This window comes from Gracilinanus agilis, chromosome 5 (assembly GCF_016433145.1).
Source record: "Gracilinanus agilis isolate LMUSP501 chromosome 5, AgileGrace, whole genome shotgun sequence".
Taxonomy (NCBI): Eukaryota; Metazoa; Chordata; class Mammalia; order Didelphimorphia; family Didelphidae; genus Gracilinanus; species Gracilinanus agilis.
Genome location: NC_058134.1, coordinates 47,875,079 through 47,890,981, shown reverse-complemented (window position 1 = coordinate 47,890,981; position 15,903 = coordinate 47,875,079). Strand labels below are relative to the sequence as shown.

At 37.7% G+C, this 15,903-nt stretch overlaps 1 protein-coding gene across 1 annotated transcript in view; it reads right to left on the bottom strand.

Moving 5' to 3' along the window:
* Nucleotides 1-15,903, bottom strand: part of TMC2 (transmembrane channel like 2) — a 131,928-nt gene that overhangs the window by 32,542 nt on the left and 83,483 nt on the right. The window contains exons 5-9 of the mRNA XM_044678907.1: nucleotides 11,511-11,601; nucleotides 7,865-7,946; nucleotides 7,368-7,474; nucleotides 2,980-3,078; nucleotides 714-856 (exon numbers count right to left, since the gene is read on the bottom strand). Of these exons, the coding sequence (XP_044534842.1) occupies nucleotides 714-856; nucleotides 2,980-3,078; nucleotides 7,368-7,474; nucleotides 7,865-7,946; nucleotides 11,511-11,601 (522 nt within the window). The remainder of the gene's footprint in view (nucleotides 1-713; nucleotides 857-2,979; nucleotides 3,079-7,367; nucleotides 7,475-7,864; nucleotides 7,947-11,510; nucleotides 11,602-15,903) is intronic.

Below are 15,903 nucleotides of genomic sequence, written 5' to 3'. Positions count from 1 at the left end.
CTTCCTTCCTTCCTTCCTTCCTTCCTTCCTTCCTTCCTTCCTTCCTTTCTTCCTTCCTTCCTTCCTTCCTTCTTTCCTTGCCTCTCTCTCTCTGAAGAAATCTTAGTTTTTATGTGCAATATCCCAGTAGGATATTAAGCTAGGTCTGCATATAACTGATCAATTCTTGGGGCTCAAGACTTTTTTAGTTTCATCATTCTACTGGCAAGTGAGGCATGAATGAGGGAGCTGTCCCTGGTGCATGTGTAGTCCCACAAACCTCAGTGCTGGGGTAATATTAATGATAGCATTTGTAAAGTGCTTTGAGTTTACAAACCACTTTACAAGTATTATCCTATTTTGTTCTTACAACAGTCTTGGTACATAGGTGTTATCATTTCTATCTTATAGATAAAGAAACTGAGGCAGGCAGAAGTCAATTGACTTGCCCAGGTCACACAGCTTGCAAGTTTCTGAAGTTGGATTTGGACTCAAATGTTCCTGGTGTTCTATCCACTGTACCACCTAGTTGCCCATTGGGTATTAAGAATAAATAAGGATACTGCAGATTTAATCATGAGCTATGCTGGGAGAGAGACTCCAGTATCATTGGTCTTTTAGATGAAAGTGTGAACTTTGCATAGGAAATTTGTGGTGATCTGTGGAAATCTGACTTTCAAAGACAGCTAACACAGAGGAAACAGAAACATTTTAAATGAAGGAATTCTACTTACGATCTAATGACAACCATTAGGCTGTAACCAAACACACTGACCCCGACCATGAAGTAAGCCATTGGCAGCCTGTACTTCAGCCATCCAATTGTTCTCTGGTTGTTGTAGTAGCCATAAAAAAGAGCAGAATATTTGATGTAACCCTGCAGAATAGTAAATGTCAAAAGTTTACTGTTCTGGTGACTTATGTCACTGAGTTTAATGTGTGTACAATAAACTAGTAGATATGAAATACAAAGACCCAGATGCTTTTCTTTTATTATTATTATTTTTTGCAGAGCTTTACTTAATGCTTGAGGTAGAGAGAAAGGAAGGAAGCAGAACTTTCTTTTTTCTCTTTCTCTCTTACTTTTAAGCTCTAGTGTACATTTTTTTGCCTTCTGAGCTTTACCATCATATGCTTTCTTCCCTTTGCAATATCCTTTTTTCTGCCAAAGCCCAACAGGTATTGGGATATAAAAGAATTATAAATTGAGGCTACATTTAGAGACAAGGGATATGTGTGTGTGTATGTGTGTGTATGTAACCATTCTGGATCATTTATATTTTTCCAATATTTCTCAATATCTGGATTTAATGCAGCTTCATAAAAATCTGTTTTTTTGCTCTTCTGAAGTACATAAGGTCTGTTCACTGAAGAGTGAAGTGATATAGCATCAGTGGGTTTTTTTTTTATCTCTTTAGGTTCCATCTCTGAAAATCAAATCTCTGCCAGGATACTCTGGAGATGAATGGCTAAAGTAACCAATTATTATGGAGTAGGAGGGATGGCTGTGAATTTGAACTACCTTTTATTCTATGCAAGAAAAGGTTCTGGAAATGTACTGTGTCTTTGGGAACCTGATCACTAATCTTAGGGTTAAGGATTTGATTGGAGAGGTGTCTGTGTATTTGCTTTTGAGAAGTCCCTGCTCTTTCATGATGGCATAACTCTATCCAGATGATATACTTTAGGTTTGGGAGTGGAAGACCTAAAACACAATTCTTGATCCTTGGGAGCATTTCAACTTCTGATCCCTGGGATAGGGGTGGGGAAGTGGTGTGGTCATGAGAGGCCAGTGTAGAATAAATGGAGAAAGAGGACTCACTCTTTCCTTTCTCAACCATAAGTAGCATTTGTATTAGACTATTTTGGCTCTAGTGACTATGAATAATCCTTTAATATAGTGGTACTTGGAGGGGATGGGAAAGCAAGAAGAATGAGGAGAATGTTACTTTTTAGCTAATCATCCTCTCCTATTGAGTGGGAGAAACATCCTGAGTGGTTGGACTAGCATTCTTGACTTCTCATCACCTATACTGCCTGTGGTTACCTTTCTTGGAATTGAAATAATCCCCAAAGACTCTAGATCAACTGTATTTATCCTCTATCCCCAAATTCTTAGGAATATTTAACTGTTACTAAATACTCCATCCTATCCTATCTTCTCCCTTTCTCTCTTCTTCATCAATTATCCACATCAGTATTTAAGTTGTTTTTTCATTGAGTTTGGAGGTGACCCTGGGGTCTGTAGACTAACAAGGACTCTAGGATCGTCAAACAATGATTAGAGTCCTTGGAAATAACCGAGAATTGATCATGCAAATCGCTGACATATGGAATTTTCTGGGTCAGGTCTGGCAAATCACCATTGGATATGTGCCATAAGGTTTGTCATCATTCACCAGTTTGTAAAGAGCCCCTTCTTTCCATTACAGAGGCAAGGAGGAGTAAAGAATGTCTGAGATGATGAAGTAGCCAAAAACATAAAGATGACTTCTGGAGTCCATTTTCCATCTTCTAATGGTTATTTAGGCAGTACTGGATTCCCTCTCAAGTCCCTGCTCATTCTTGGTGCATTTTTATCCCAACTTTTCTAATGCTTATGAGCCTTCAAGTCTGAGATGGAGTTATTTGTTTAAAATCCATGCTTTTTGGTGGCAGTTGGGTGGCTCAGTGGATTTAGAGCTAGGAGGTCCTAGGTACAAATCTGGCCTCAGACACTTCCCAACTGTGTGACCTTGGGCAAGTCACATAACTCCTATTGCCTAGCCCTTAGTGCTCTTCTGCCTTAGAACCAATACACAGTATTGATTTTAAGACAGAAAGTAAGGGTTTTTAAAAATCCATGCTTTTCAATGACCTAATATTTAAATGTAGGCATTTTAATAAAATTACTGAGCATTCCCCATCAGGATTAGAAAATAGAAGATGAGAAGTGATGCAATGCTTTAGTGTGTCAGCTAGTAAAAACAAATCACATTTATGGGTAGATTCCACACTTACCTCAAAATCCCAAAGAACTGAAAAATCCATAGCTTTCTCTTCCTCAGCCCGGGGTACAGTTTTCCTAGGTATACTTCCATAGGGCATTCCCATTAAAACCTGGTTGAGGAAGAGATTAAGATGTTTATTTTATCGACAATAAATTTCTCTTTCTCTCCACCTCCATTTACGTGTGCACCTGTATTCTAAGCTTCCACTATGTTAAAGCAGGGCACATACCTTTTCCGTTATTTTCTTGTTTACTGAATTTTGCTGATGGATCTCAGTACAACCTCTGCAAGCAAACTTGGGTAATTTACTTGTAGAAGGAGCAGACAGACACTCCAGAATGGTGTCTTCCAACTCCACTAGCTTTCATAAAATTATCAGCCTCTCCACAGTAGATTGAGTTCCACTGTTAGTTGAATTTTCAAATACTGTTGTGCAGGAGATTATCACAGTGTGATAGCACTTTTGTGTTACAAAATGACAGTGATTTACAGAAAATTACTCTGAGGATCTGAGTGATTTGGGTCTTCAATATATAGGCTTGAGGATTTTTTCCTTTGAAGAAAGCCACACACTGGTTTAACCAGAATGAAAAATTTACCTATAGTCATATTAATATTGTCATAAAAGCCTAGGGGAAATAGTGAAGTAGCCAACTATGCTTTGGAGACCTTCTTTCTACCATTTAATGCCTTTTGCTTCTACTAATACTTGTACTTCTTTCCAGATCCTTATTCTGGGCTGATTTCCCCTTATTCTTATTCTCTACTTTCTAATCTAAATCCCTGCTAATGCGTTAACTGATAAGAGTTTAAGGTGTCATCCCTCCTAGAAATACATGAAGCTCTTTGCTTACAAATTAGATTTAAATTCATTTTCCAGTGCTTACAATCTATGAAACCTTGGGCAAGACATTTAACCAGACCTTGACCTATAAAATGAAAGGGATAGACTAGACAGCTTCTAAGGTGCCAAGAATTTTGAAATGCATGAAATATCATTGTCAGCAGCATTTCAGTTAAGCAGACTTTTATGAGGTGTTCTAGAAACATCCCTTTTATAGAATTATTGTGTCTACTAGAAAATACATTCAGATTTCTAACAACTCATTTAAAAATGAAATATTTACACAACTGAGTGTGTGTATGTGTGTGTGTATTGCCTGTATTTGCATTGTCAATACAGATCAAAAAACTTTGTAGATTTCAAAGAATATAACTTTAAAAGTGGAATTTCAGACATATGGGATGTGCTAGATGAGGACTCCTGCTTGGCACTCTTTGGATCATACCATGCTATGAGCCTATTGGATAGGCTGTGTCTGCTGGAGGGTATCTCCCCAGGGAGCTCTGCATCCCATTTTGAGGATGCTTCTTTAAGATGGATAACTTTATGAGTAGATCAATTACACCATTATCCTTGGAGGCAAATGACTTACACGTCTCTCTCTGAGAAGGCAGGCAGCCAGCAAGTTTTTAATGTCTTAGCTATACTTTTGACCCCATCCACTTGACTTGTTCTGATTTTTCTGAGATTTTCACTTCTGCTCCTAATTTCTTTCTGGGTAGGAGAATCCTTTATTTTCCATTTCAGGTTCTTTTTAAACCCTTACCTTCTATCATGGAATCAATACTGTGTATTGGTTCCAAGGCTAGGCAATGAGGGTTACTTGCTCAGGATCACACAGCTAGGAAGTGTCTGAGGCAAGATTTAAACCCAGGACCTCCCATCTCTAAGTCTGCTTCTTAATTCACTGAATCACCTGGCTACCCCTATTTCAGGTGAAACCCTCAAGATTCGGGACCTATGTAGAAATTGCCCAGAAAATTTCATATATTATTGGTGTTTTAATGAGTTCTTACATTTCTCACTGGTGTCTAAACTAATTCCTTTTAGCAAGGATATAGGAGGAAGGGATTGTTTCTTCTCTTGTCTTTGTATCCCCATGCCTAGACTTGGCATGTACTTTAATAAATGCTCATGGGATGGAATTGGAGTGGATTAGTAATTAAGTACTTTTAGGTACTGGGGGATCTTTTAGTGTCCCCTCTGATGTGAAGAGGAGAAGTACATGCACTGAATGAGCTTAATTTTTCTCAATATCCTCTTGGGAGACTTCAGGCTTTTAGCATCCACAAATACAATATGACAGATTTTAATTTTATTTTTAATATCACAGGTCTTTATTTTTAGCCTTCATAATTCTATCAAATAGAGAACTGTGTCAACCAAAGCAGGCTTTTAAAATAAAAACTCTTACCTTCTGTCTTAGAATTGATATTAAGGATCAGTTCCAAGGCAGAAGAGTGGAAAGGGGTAGGCAGTTGGAGTTAAGGGATTTTCTCAGGTCACACAGCTAGAAAATATCTGGTCTTCCCAACTCCAGGCTGGCACTCCATCCATTGAGCTGCCTACCTTTTCTTACCAAAGCAGAATGACAATTGCTTTGCACATTCCCCCCCCCCCCCCTAATCTTAGAGTGTTATCTGAAGACAATGAGAGGACACAAGACCTCTCCAGGATGACTTAACAACTACCTGACAGAGATGGGACTTGGATCTAAGGCTTTCTGATTCTGAAGCCAGTTCTCTATCCAGTACACCCATAGATTTTAAAATTACCTTGCTTATGAGTCAGTAAATTATATCTTTTAATAAATATATATAGCATTCAATTGAAAGGTTACATTTGATTTTAGGGCTTGTCAATGAAGAGTCGTGCTAAGCTAATAAGGTATGTGTAAGTAGGTTTTATCGCTAATGTATAGTTTGGAATAAAGGGTTTATAAATAATGGAGCTTGCATTTGCAGTCTGGGGCTATTATAACACTTTGGCAGCCACTTCGAACTCATCCATTTTAATTTGCATTGTGTTGAGAGTTTTGAATTCCATGATGAATGGCTGAATAGCAAAATGTCTCAAGGGTAGTGACGAAAGGTAGAATTAGGTCCAATGTGCTCATTAAGCCATTTATAACAGAATGATTATTGGCCAGCTATTGTAAAGCTGATTAATAAACCAGGCAGAAAATATATTACATGTAGAAACTGTGTTATTCTGTAGCCTTTTCCAAGAATGCATTTGGATTCATAGAACATCACTGCAAGCATAAGCAAAGAAAGCTAATTGTAGGTGTGTACTGATTTTAATGGTCTTGGTGGTCTAGTGGAAAGATCCAGGGTTCCAGAGTGAGGAGGTTAAGGGCAAGCCATTTAATTACTTTTGCCTTGTTTTCTTTACCCATAAATTGGGAACAAGACTGGGCACCTCTCAGGTGTGTTGTAAAAGTTGAACAAGGCAATAAATATAAACCTGTAATAACAGATAACAATTAGATACTGCCTTATTATTTGCAAAATTCTTTCCACACTTTGTCTCACTTGAGTTTCACAGCTATGCTGAGGTTGGGAATACAGATATTATTATCCCCATTTAACAAATGAGGAAACAGAGGCTCTCAGAATTTGTGACTCGCCCATGATCACAGTTAGCACTTAGTACAATGTCTGGTACATTCTTTTCAATTCAATCAATTAAACATTTATTAAGCACTTATAGCATACTAGGGATTGGAGATACAAAGACAAAACTGTCTCTCTCTAGGAACCTATATTTGGCCAAACATCATAAAAACTCAATAAATGACTGTTTCAGGGTTATCATGTTGAGGAATGTTTAAATTTGGTATTTGGACCTGAGTTTAAATTATTGTCATCTTTATCTGCATAGCCTTGAACTAATCCCTTAGCCTTTATGGGCCTCTGTTTCTTTATCAATAAAATGAGGGGATTGGACAGCATGATAGCTAAGATTTCTTCTAAATCTAAATCTTATGGTAATTAAAAAAAATGGAATCTGACCTCATGAGAATACTTACGTTGGGAGTACATGGAGTCTAGTTTTATCTATTCCATTGACCTGCTGAGGGCACAGGACTACTGTGAAGGTGACGTTTTAAATTATTGTCTATTTTATTATTCACTAAAAGAACTTTTATTTATTTATTTATATTATTTATACTATATATTCATTAAATGAATATCTATTTTATAGATAGAAAGCACTCAGTAAATGCTACATTATGAGAAGAATATGAATGGCTTATGTTGATTAATATTTGAGATTTTCAGTGTGCCTCCTTCACAATAATGCTATCAGAGAGTGACTGAATATTTTAGGCACTTAAAGGCTCATTGGCTGTTTGATGGTGAGCTGAGGCTTAGAGAGGTCAAATTATTTGCTTAGGTACACATAGGTTAAAAAGTGGCCAAGTCAGAATTCAAACTCAGGTCTACTGTCCTTGAACTCTTTTTTGTTCCTTCTGAATTCTATTGTCCTTGATCTCTTTCCATTACAAAAGTTAGGTCACTGTTCATAAATAAAGAGGCTTCTAACCTTACCTCTGGGATGATGACTAGACCAAAAATCAAACCAAAAAGCACCAGATTCACTCCATACATCCATCGGAGGAAAATGAAATAGGAGGCTACTGAAGAACCAAAGTGACCTGGGATGAAGGAAAAGAAAGATGTTTAAATCTGGGGGCAATTGAATGTCCCATGGTCTGGGTCGATGGGGATATGATTGGGGATGTAGACTCTAAACAATCACCTTAATGCAAATATTAATGATATGGAAATAGGTATGGATCAATGACATATGTAAAATCCAGTGGAATTTCTCATTGACTACAGGAGTTAAGTGGGAGGAGGCGAGGGAAAGAACATGAATCAGGTAACCATGGAAAAATATTCTAAATTAATTAATTAAATAAAAATTTTCGGATTAAAAAAAAAGTTCCATGGTCTGTGTGGTGAGCAGTATCTACCCCCAAGCACACCCAAACTCTTGATTGGCACAGCATTTATCAGATAAAAGAGCACCAGGTAACACTTACTTTCAATCTCTTTTATCTTCATTTCCCATGGAATACACTGCGTCTTAAAATTATTAAAATCTCGCTTAAATTTGATCCATTTCTGAAAGAAAATGATTGACTTGTAGCATTCTTGCTAGAGCAGCTGGTGGGAAAAGTCTGACTTGGGAGGTGGAGGATGGGGTGGGGAGGTTGGCCACTTTTTGGGCATCACTCAATTGGAATCATCTTGGTTCAGCCCTTCAGAACTATGGCAGGTCCAGCCACAGAGGGAGAGCGGTTAGGTGGATGGCAAGCAAAGCCTTCTCTCCACGCTATTCACTTGTAAAAGAATGGAGAAGCTTTGGCAAGAATTATGAAAAGTGTGATCGTAGCAGCCTGTCTACTCACCAGACCTACTGAGTGGTTTGTTAGTAACAAGAGGATGGGAAGGCATGAATGAACTTTGATGTGCATCCCTGGAGAGAGTATCTCCATCAGTAAGATCACAGATATTTTTGAGTGATTGAGTATTATTATCAGACACAGACGTTGATTGACTAGGAAAATAAAATCCTATAGCCAAATCAGATTTGTCCAACACTGCAGATGGCATTTTTTCCCCTTTCCAAGTTATTCTAACCTTGCTTCTCTCTTTTCTTTAAACCTTTACCTTCTGTCTTAGAAATCTATACTGAGTATCAGTTTCAAGTTGGAAGAGTGGAAAGGGCTGGGCAATTAGATTAAATGACTTATGTAGGGCCATATATGTAGAAAGTATCTGGGGTCACATTTGAACCCAGAACCTCTTGCCTCCAGATCTAGTCTTTTATCCACTGGTCCACTAACTTTGTCCTTTTATTATCTCCCTTGTTTCTCAAGACCCAGGGCTAATGAGAACAGAGAATATATGCTTTTTTATTTTTTTGTGCCCTCGATGATCAGTAAGAGTCTAATTGATGTGAGTTGAATTTATTTTTAAAATCCAATTAAAAAGGATATAAAATGATTTTATGTCTAATGTACTAGAGATGTTGAATTATTTTCAATATACAGGCAATTCCTGCTTTAAAAATCTGGATAATTTATCATAAACTTTATGTTGAATATCAATACAACTAATTAAAGTTGCCTCATAACTATTTACATTTACCCTCATTTTAATACATAAAATACTCCAAGAAATTTTTAGTTCCTCCCTTTAAGACTCCACCAGGATATTTTTGCTCATTTCTTCTGATTTACATCTCCTCTTATATGGTGGTAGGTTTGTAAACTTTGTTCTTCTGATTCTGCTTTTTATCCATGTTGCATAATTTCTTTTAAAAATACATTTTACTGATGTCTTTTGTTTTTACACTAAATACATTTCCAAATGTACCCTTTTTTATTTGTTCACCAAGTAAACAATTTCTCATAAAAATATAGTAAAAAGGAGAAAAAAGTTCTGCAAAACAAATAAAATCAAAAATGATTTCTGTATTTTCTCTATACTGGGTCCTAATTACATTACAGTATTCCATTACATTACAGCTAGGTGATGCAGTGGAGAAAATATTAGACCTGGAAGAGCTGGGTTCAAATTTAGCCTCAGATGGTACTAACTGTGGGGCCCTAGGCAAGTCACTTGACTTCTGTATGCCTCAATTTCTTCATCTATAAGTGGGCATAATAATAGTCCCTATCTCCCAGTGTTGTTAGGATAAAATGAGATAATGATTTTGTAAGTGAGTTTTGTAAACAAACTTTGTAAGCTTTAAAGCAGTATATAGATGTTAGCTATTGTTTTTGTTTTTATTATTACTGCCACAATTTAATTAATCATTTTTATATGGTTGGACATTGAGGCCGCCTCCAGGATTTTTGCAATTGCAAAAAATGCTGCTGTATTTTTGAATATCTTCAATTATGGAAGTATTAGGTTAGAGGGGAGGATTATTTTTGTGATGTTTACTATATATGGCCAGAATTCTTGCCTAAAACATTGGCAATTCTACCAATGATATTTCACCATGTTCTCTTTGTCTTTGACTTTCATGATTTCATTGCTTATAATTTGTCTAGTTTTCTGGTTATGAGGTAGTATCTTAAAGTTGTTTTAATTAATATCTTTTTTATTATTGTGAATGAATTTTTTCCCCTTAAAGTCCTGACATTCTGTCTTAGAATTAATACTGTGTATTGATTCCAAGGCAGAATTGTGATAAGGACTAGGCAGTGGGGGTTAAGTCACATAGCTAGGAAGTATCTGAGGCCATATTTGAACCCAAGATTTCTTGTCTATAGGCCCAGCTCTCAATTCACCGAGCCACCTCTCTGCCCCTGGGAATGAATTCTTTTTCAAGCGATGATTAGCATTTTATATTTATTCTTTTTGAAACTGTCATCTTATATTCTTTGACCATTTATTCACTGGGGTCTGGAAGTATGTTGAATTTTTTACCTAAAATACATACTCCTTAAAGGTCACTTGCAGATATTTTTATCTGCTACATTACATTGATATTAAATGATTCTTCCTGATCATTTATTATTACTGCATCTCACATTAGGTAAAACGTGCCAGGAATTTTTTTTATAGTGGCATCTCCATTTCTAGCTCACTTACTGATTGAGTTTTATGCTATTAGAAATAATTAGAGCACAAATTAAAGTCCGTATCCAAAAGCTAAACATGACTCCATTTTTTAGTCTAGGTTGCAAGAATTCAACAAAACAGAACATAACTCCCCCCCAAAATGGGAGCCTGTTCCTTTGTCTCTTCCCTTGATTTCTTTGATCCTTAAAGATCTCATCAGGAAAACAGAAGTGAGAAACCCAGGGACAGTAGGTATATAGGAATCGTTAGCAATATTTTTTTGGTTTAGATCTTTAATTTAATTGATACAGGGGAACTCCTTCATAAGGCAACTCTGTCAACCAATGCAGAAGTGCCACTGCTTATGTCGCTTATAGTCTTAGAGAACTTCCTGGGGGAAACAGATATTAAACAACTTGTCCTAGATATATGTCCTAGATGGGATGAACCAAAGTTCTCTGGTCTTTGAGGTTAGCTTTCTATTCGGTAGAGCTCAGCATCCTGTAGGAATAACATAAGGTAACAATTTCTACGTAAATAATTAGAAAGGGCTTTTAAAATTCACGGTTTATTCTACATGAGATAGATAGGGCATGCGACATGGTCAAGTCAGGAGGCACAGGTGAGACTTTGAAACATTAGCATTAAAGAAATGCCCAGGAATTTTTTTTCTCCTGGGTTATGCCTGGAACCCTTTAAAGTGAAAGATAATTTTCCAACAATGAGTCTTTTATAATGCCATCCCAATAAGGCTAGCCTGAGCAGAGCAGGGCAAAGAGATCTACCAGAGCATGGAAGCAGGAAAAGAGAGGATGGATCCACTTCCCATCTCTGTCAGCAAGTCATTGTGTGACCCTGAGCTAGGCATTAAGCACTTTGTGTCAACACATGTCATTAGCATTCTGGCAATCATTGTCATTGCCATCTGAGCAGCGTTTACATGGATTAGAGATTTTGTATTGGTAATAGGCTTCCCTGATACCTCTGAACATAAGCCCTTAACAATGTCCCCATCATTATGATTGAATAAAGACGAGACTTTAAAGACAAAACTGACCCAGAAACCAAGCTGCCCCATTCCCCTTGATCTCTCATTGGTGAGGCACATACCTTATTCATCATCATTTTATAGGCGTAGAATTTCTTGCCTTTTCCCTTTCCTAATGCTCCTTCAAACTTCTCTACAAAAGCCTGGGCTTCCCTAGTCAAAAAATAGGGTAAGTGCTTAATTAAAAACCAAACATAAGAGAAATAGGCTCAATGAGGGTATGGAGGTGAGTTAATAATAACGTGGAAGCTTTGATATGAACCAGCCTGTCTGTTAAATATTTTACGGCAGATCAGAGCATTTTGAGGGTATGCACATTTATATCTACAGCTGTCAAGCTAGAAGATATCCTGGATTTAGGCTACATACACACACACGTATGCTCATTTGCACATCCATACCCCTTCAGAGAGCAAAGGGGACATGGAAACCAGGGACTCTGTCATATAAAGGTAAAGAGTTCTCTTTTTTTGTGCCTCCATTCATCACACAAAGATGGCATTTTGTGCCACATCAAATAAGCCGAAGGCAAACATATCATAAGGATCAGATGAGATAACAGTATTTTGTAAACTTTAAAGTACTATGTAAATGCCAGTTTTTAATAATAATAATAATAATAATTTTGTTTTTGCTGTTTAAATCATGTCCAACTCTTCATGATCCCATTTGGGGTTTTCTTAGCAAAGATGCTAGAGCCATTTGCCATTTCCTTCTACAGATCAGGAAATGGAGGCAAACAAGGTAAAGTGACTTATCCAGATTTACACAGCTAGTAAGTATCTGAGGCAGCATTTGAACTCAGGTCTTTCTGATTACAAGTCTGGCACTCTATCCATCACATCATCTCTTTTGTACCTGTTTTTATCTGCTTGTGTTTACATGTTGTCTTCCCTGAGAAAATGTAACTTTTTTTTATCCTTAGTACCTAGCAAAAAAAAGGATCACATAGTAGATCCTTAAAGAATGCTTTGTTCATGGACCTTGCTACTTTTCTCTAGTCTTCCCCCCCTGACTCTCCTCCCTTTACCTTCTGTTTTAGAATCAATACTAAGTATCAGTTCCTAAGCAGATTTAAACCTAGTATCTCCTATCTCTAGCTTTGGTTCTCTATCTACTGAGCCACCTACCTGCCCCCATGCTGCTTTTCTGATGTCTTTTTTTTAGAAACTTATAAATGAGTTGGGTATAGTTGGGAAGAAATGCAAACAGGGAGTTCCAGATGAATTGAAAACTTGCTGTATCTGATTTCTCTATAATTTTAGAATCTCAGTCTTGGGAAACCATTGAATCTAATAGAGACTTGAATTTATTTCCCACTCTACAACATATGTTGTACAACATATGTCCCACTCTCTAACCTCCACTTACTTCTATAAGAGGTAACCCACTGCCTCTCTCTGTCTCTGTCTGTCTCTGTCTCTGTCTGTCTCTCTGTTTCTGTCTATCTGTCTCTCTCTGTCTCTCTGTCTTTCTGCCTCTCTGCCTCTGTCTCTCTGTCTTTCTCTGTCTCTGTCTCTTTCTCTGTCTCCCTCTGTCTCTCTGTCTCTCTGTCTTTCTGTCTCTCTCTGTCTCTGTCTCTGTCTCTCTCTGTCTCTGTCTCTGTCTCTCTGTCTCTGTATCTGTCTCTCTGTCTTTGTCTCTGTCTCTGTCTCTTTCTCTCAATCCATACCTTCTGTTTTGGTGTCAATTCAAAGACAGTAGTAGAGCTGCAAGGGCTAGGCAATCAGGGTTAAATGCCTTGGCCAGAGTCATACAGCTTGATGAATCCACTGCCTCTGGAGGTAGCCCATTCGACTTTGAGATAGCTCTTATTGTTAGGAAGATTTCATCACCCATTGCTTCCAGTCTCCCATTACGTTGTCAACTCCTCCATTTGACTATATTCCCTTTGAAAACAGGGACTTTCTTTTAAGTATCTTTGTAACCTTGTACCCCTGACTTTGGGTAAAGGGGCTTCCATCCCAAAGGATTTGTTAATTGATTTATTGTTGTACCCAACCCAGCTTCAGACATCTGTCACCCAAATAGCTCTTGCTCTCAAAAGTATGCAGTGTTTCCCCAGACAATTGAACTGCATAAGTAAAAAGGGAGGCCAAGAGAGAATTCCCACGGAAAAAAGAGGAGTATTCTTGGCAGGGACAGAACCAGGGGAAATGGATTGAAGGATCTTTCTTGCTGAAATCATTCTTTTCTCTCAAGCCCCAGCTCTTTCTCTATGGAAAGATTTCCCTGATTTCCCTTCACTCTTACTCCATAGAAGCAGCCATCTCTCCTTGAATCAGTAGCATCACTCTGACCTCTCCAATAAACTTGATCATATTGTAATTTACTGTCTACATGTCTTTTATTCTAGTAGGGAAGCTTCTTAAGGCAGGAAATGGATAGTCTTTCCTCACTGGAATGACCCAGCACATTACCTTACATAGATTAAGGACTTATTAAGAATATGTTGAATTTAATTGGATTAAACAGGTTTTATAAGTGAACCCAGAGGAAAGAGAGTGAGATGAGGGATGCAGCTTGCTGTGCCCATCCTCCTAAATCAAATCAGTCTTTGAATCAAGTACAATATCAATTTGACTCAAGGTTCAGTTTAAAGAATATTTCGATGTTCTCATTCAAAGCAGTAGAAAATAAACTTATTAATTCTATATGTGTATACAGATGTGAATATGTACATGGGTGCATTTATTGTGTATATGTACGCTTGAGGAGTGGGTCTTGGACTTGTGATGGCATTGAGACAAAGGAATCTCAGATGAGAATATTCCAACTAGTTTGAATTGGCATCTTTTCTGAACTTACTCTCTTGGCATTCTTGGCAACTCTTGAACTCAGATTTTCCTGGCTTTGAGGATAGTTTTCTATCCACTATACCATTGCTTCTCAATCACTTAAAATCGATATCTATATAATCTATCTATCTATCTATCTATCTATCTATCCATATATATCTTTATTTTTGTGACTAGGGAATCTGTGTTTCTTCTTTGCCTTAAACAGTTCCAGTGTTTGTCTCCCTTTGGAGTGTTGACACTCCCTTCTTTTTTTTTTAAACCCTTGTACTTCGGTATATTGGCTCCTTGGTGGAAGAGTGGTAAGGGTGGGCAATGGAGGACAAGTGACTTGCCCAGGGTCACACAGCTGGGAAGTGGCTGAGGCTGGGTTTGAACCTAGGACCTCCTGTCTCTAGGCCTGACTCTCACTCCACTGAGCTACCCAGCTGCCCCCCCCCCCATGCTCCCTTCTTGACACCATGATGTCGCTGTCAGGATGTCAGTTTTCAACTCTTCCTGAAGAATTTCCTAGATAACTCTCATGTACACGTCTATCTTCCCAAATGCCCCAAATGCCCGAAATGCCCTAGAGCAATGATTCTCAAACTTTTTTAGTCTCAGAACCTTGTTATTATTTCATCTATGTAAGTTATATCTATTAATATTTACCACATTAGAAATTAAAATATCTCAGTGTTATTATGAAAATAGTGTTGACCTTACTGACCTACTGAAAGGGTATCACTGTCTTCCAGGAGTCACTGAATCATATATTTGCAACCATTGCCCTAGACACATGCTTTGTTTTTTATTAAAAAAAATTTTTTTCAGCAGAGTGCTATGAGGAGTAAAAACACAGACCTTTAAAACAGGATTTTGTTTTGTCCTAGATTCAAATAATGAGTCTGACACTGTTTATGTGATGCAGTGGATAGAAAAGAGGAACTAGAGAACCAGCTTTGTAGTCATGATGTTATGGGTTCAAGTGCCACCTCAGATACATACTTCTGTATGACCCTGGTCAAATCATCTAACCTCTAAACACTGCAAGCAACACTCTAAGTTTGTGAATTCTTGAATAGTTGCTGATCGGTACTGGTAGAGAGAGTTTCCTCTCTGGTTATTTTCTCCTAAACCAGGGAAATCGCAGTTCTTATACCCCACTCTCCCATGACCGTAAGAAAGTCACTTTGTCCATATTTCAGTTTCCTAATCTGTAAAATGGGTATAGTGATATTTTCACTGCTCCCTTCATAGGCTTGTTCTGAAAAAAGCTCTCTGTAAATGTGGAAGTGACACAGAAATATGGATTGTTATTGAACTTCTGGAAGGAGAAGCACTTAGTTGATCAAGATGACTTAACACTGGATCATTTCCTGTTTTATATAATTAGGCATTTTTAAAATGTCTTAATCCCATCTCACCCACCAAAATTTAAACCCAATAGTAGGAGACTGAGGCCATATGCTGCTTTTGTATCATGATGATATTAATTACCATAAATATTCATTGATTGAATTGGTTCATCCCTCCCTAAGATCAAACCCTGGGCTGCTGAAGAGGCAAGTCTTTGGGCTAGAATAGAGAGCAGGGACATAGTGTTCTCCTTCCCAAAGGAAGGCTTGGTCTCAGAATCCTCACAGGTAGCCAGTTTCAGAACCATTTAATTCCCTCT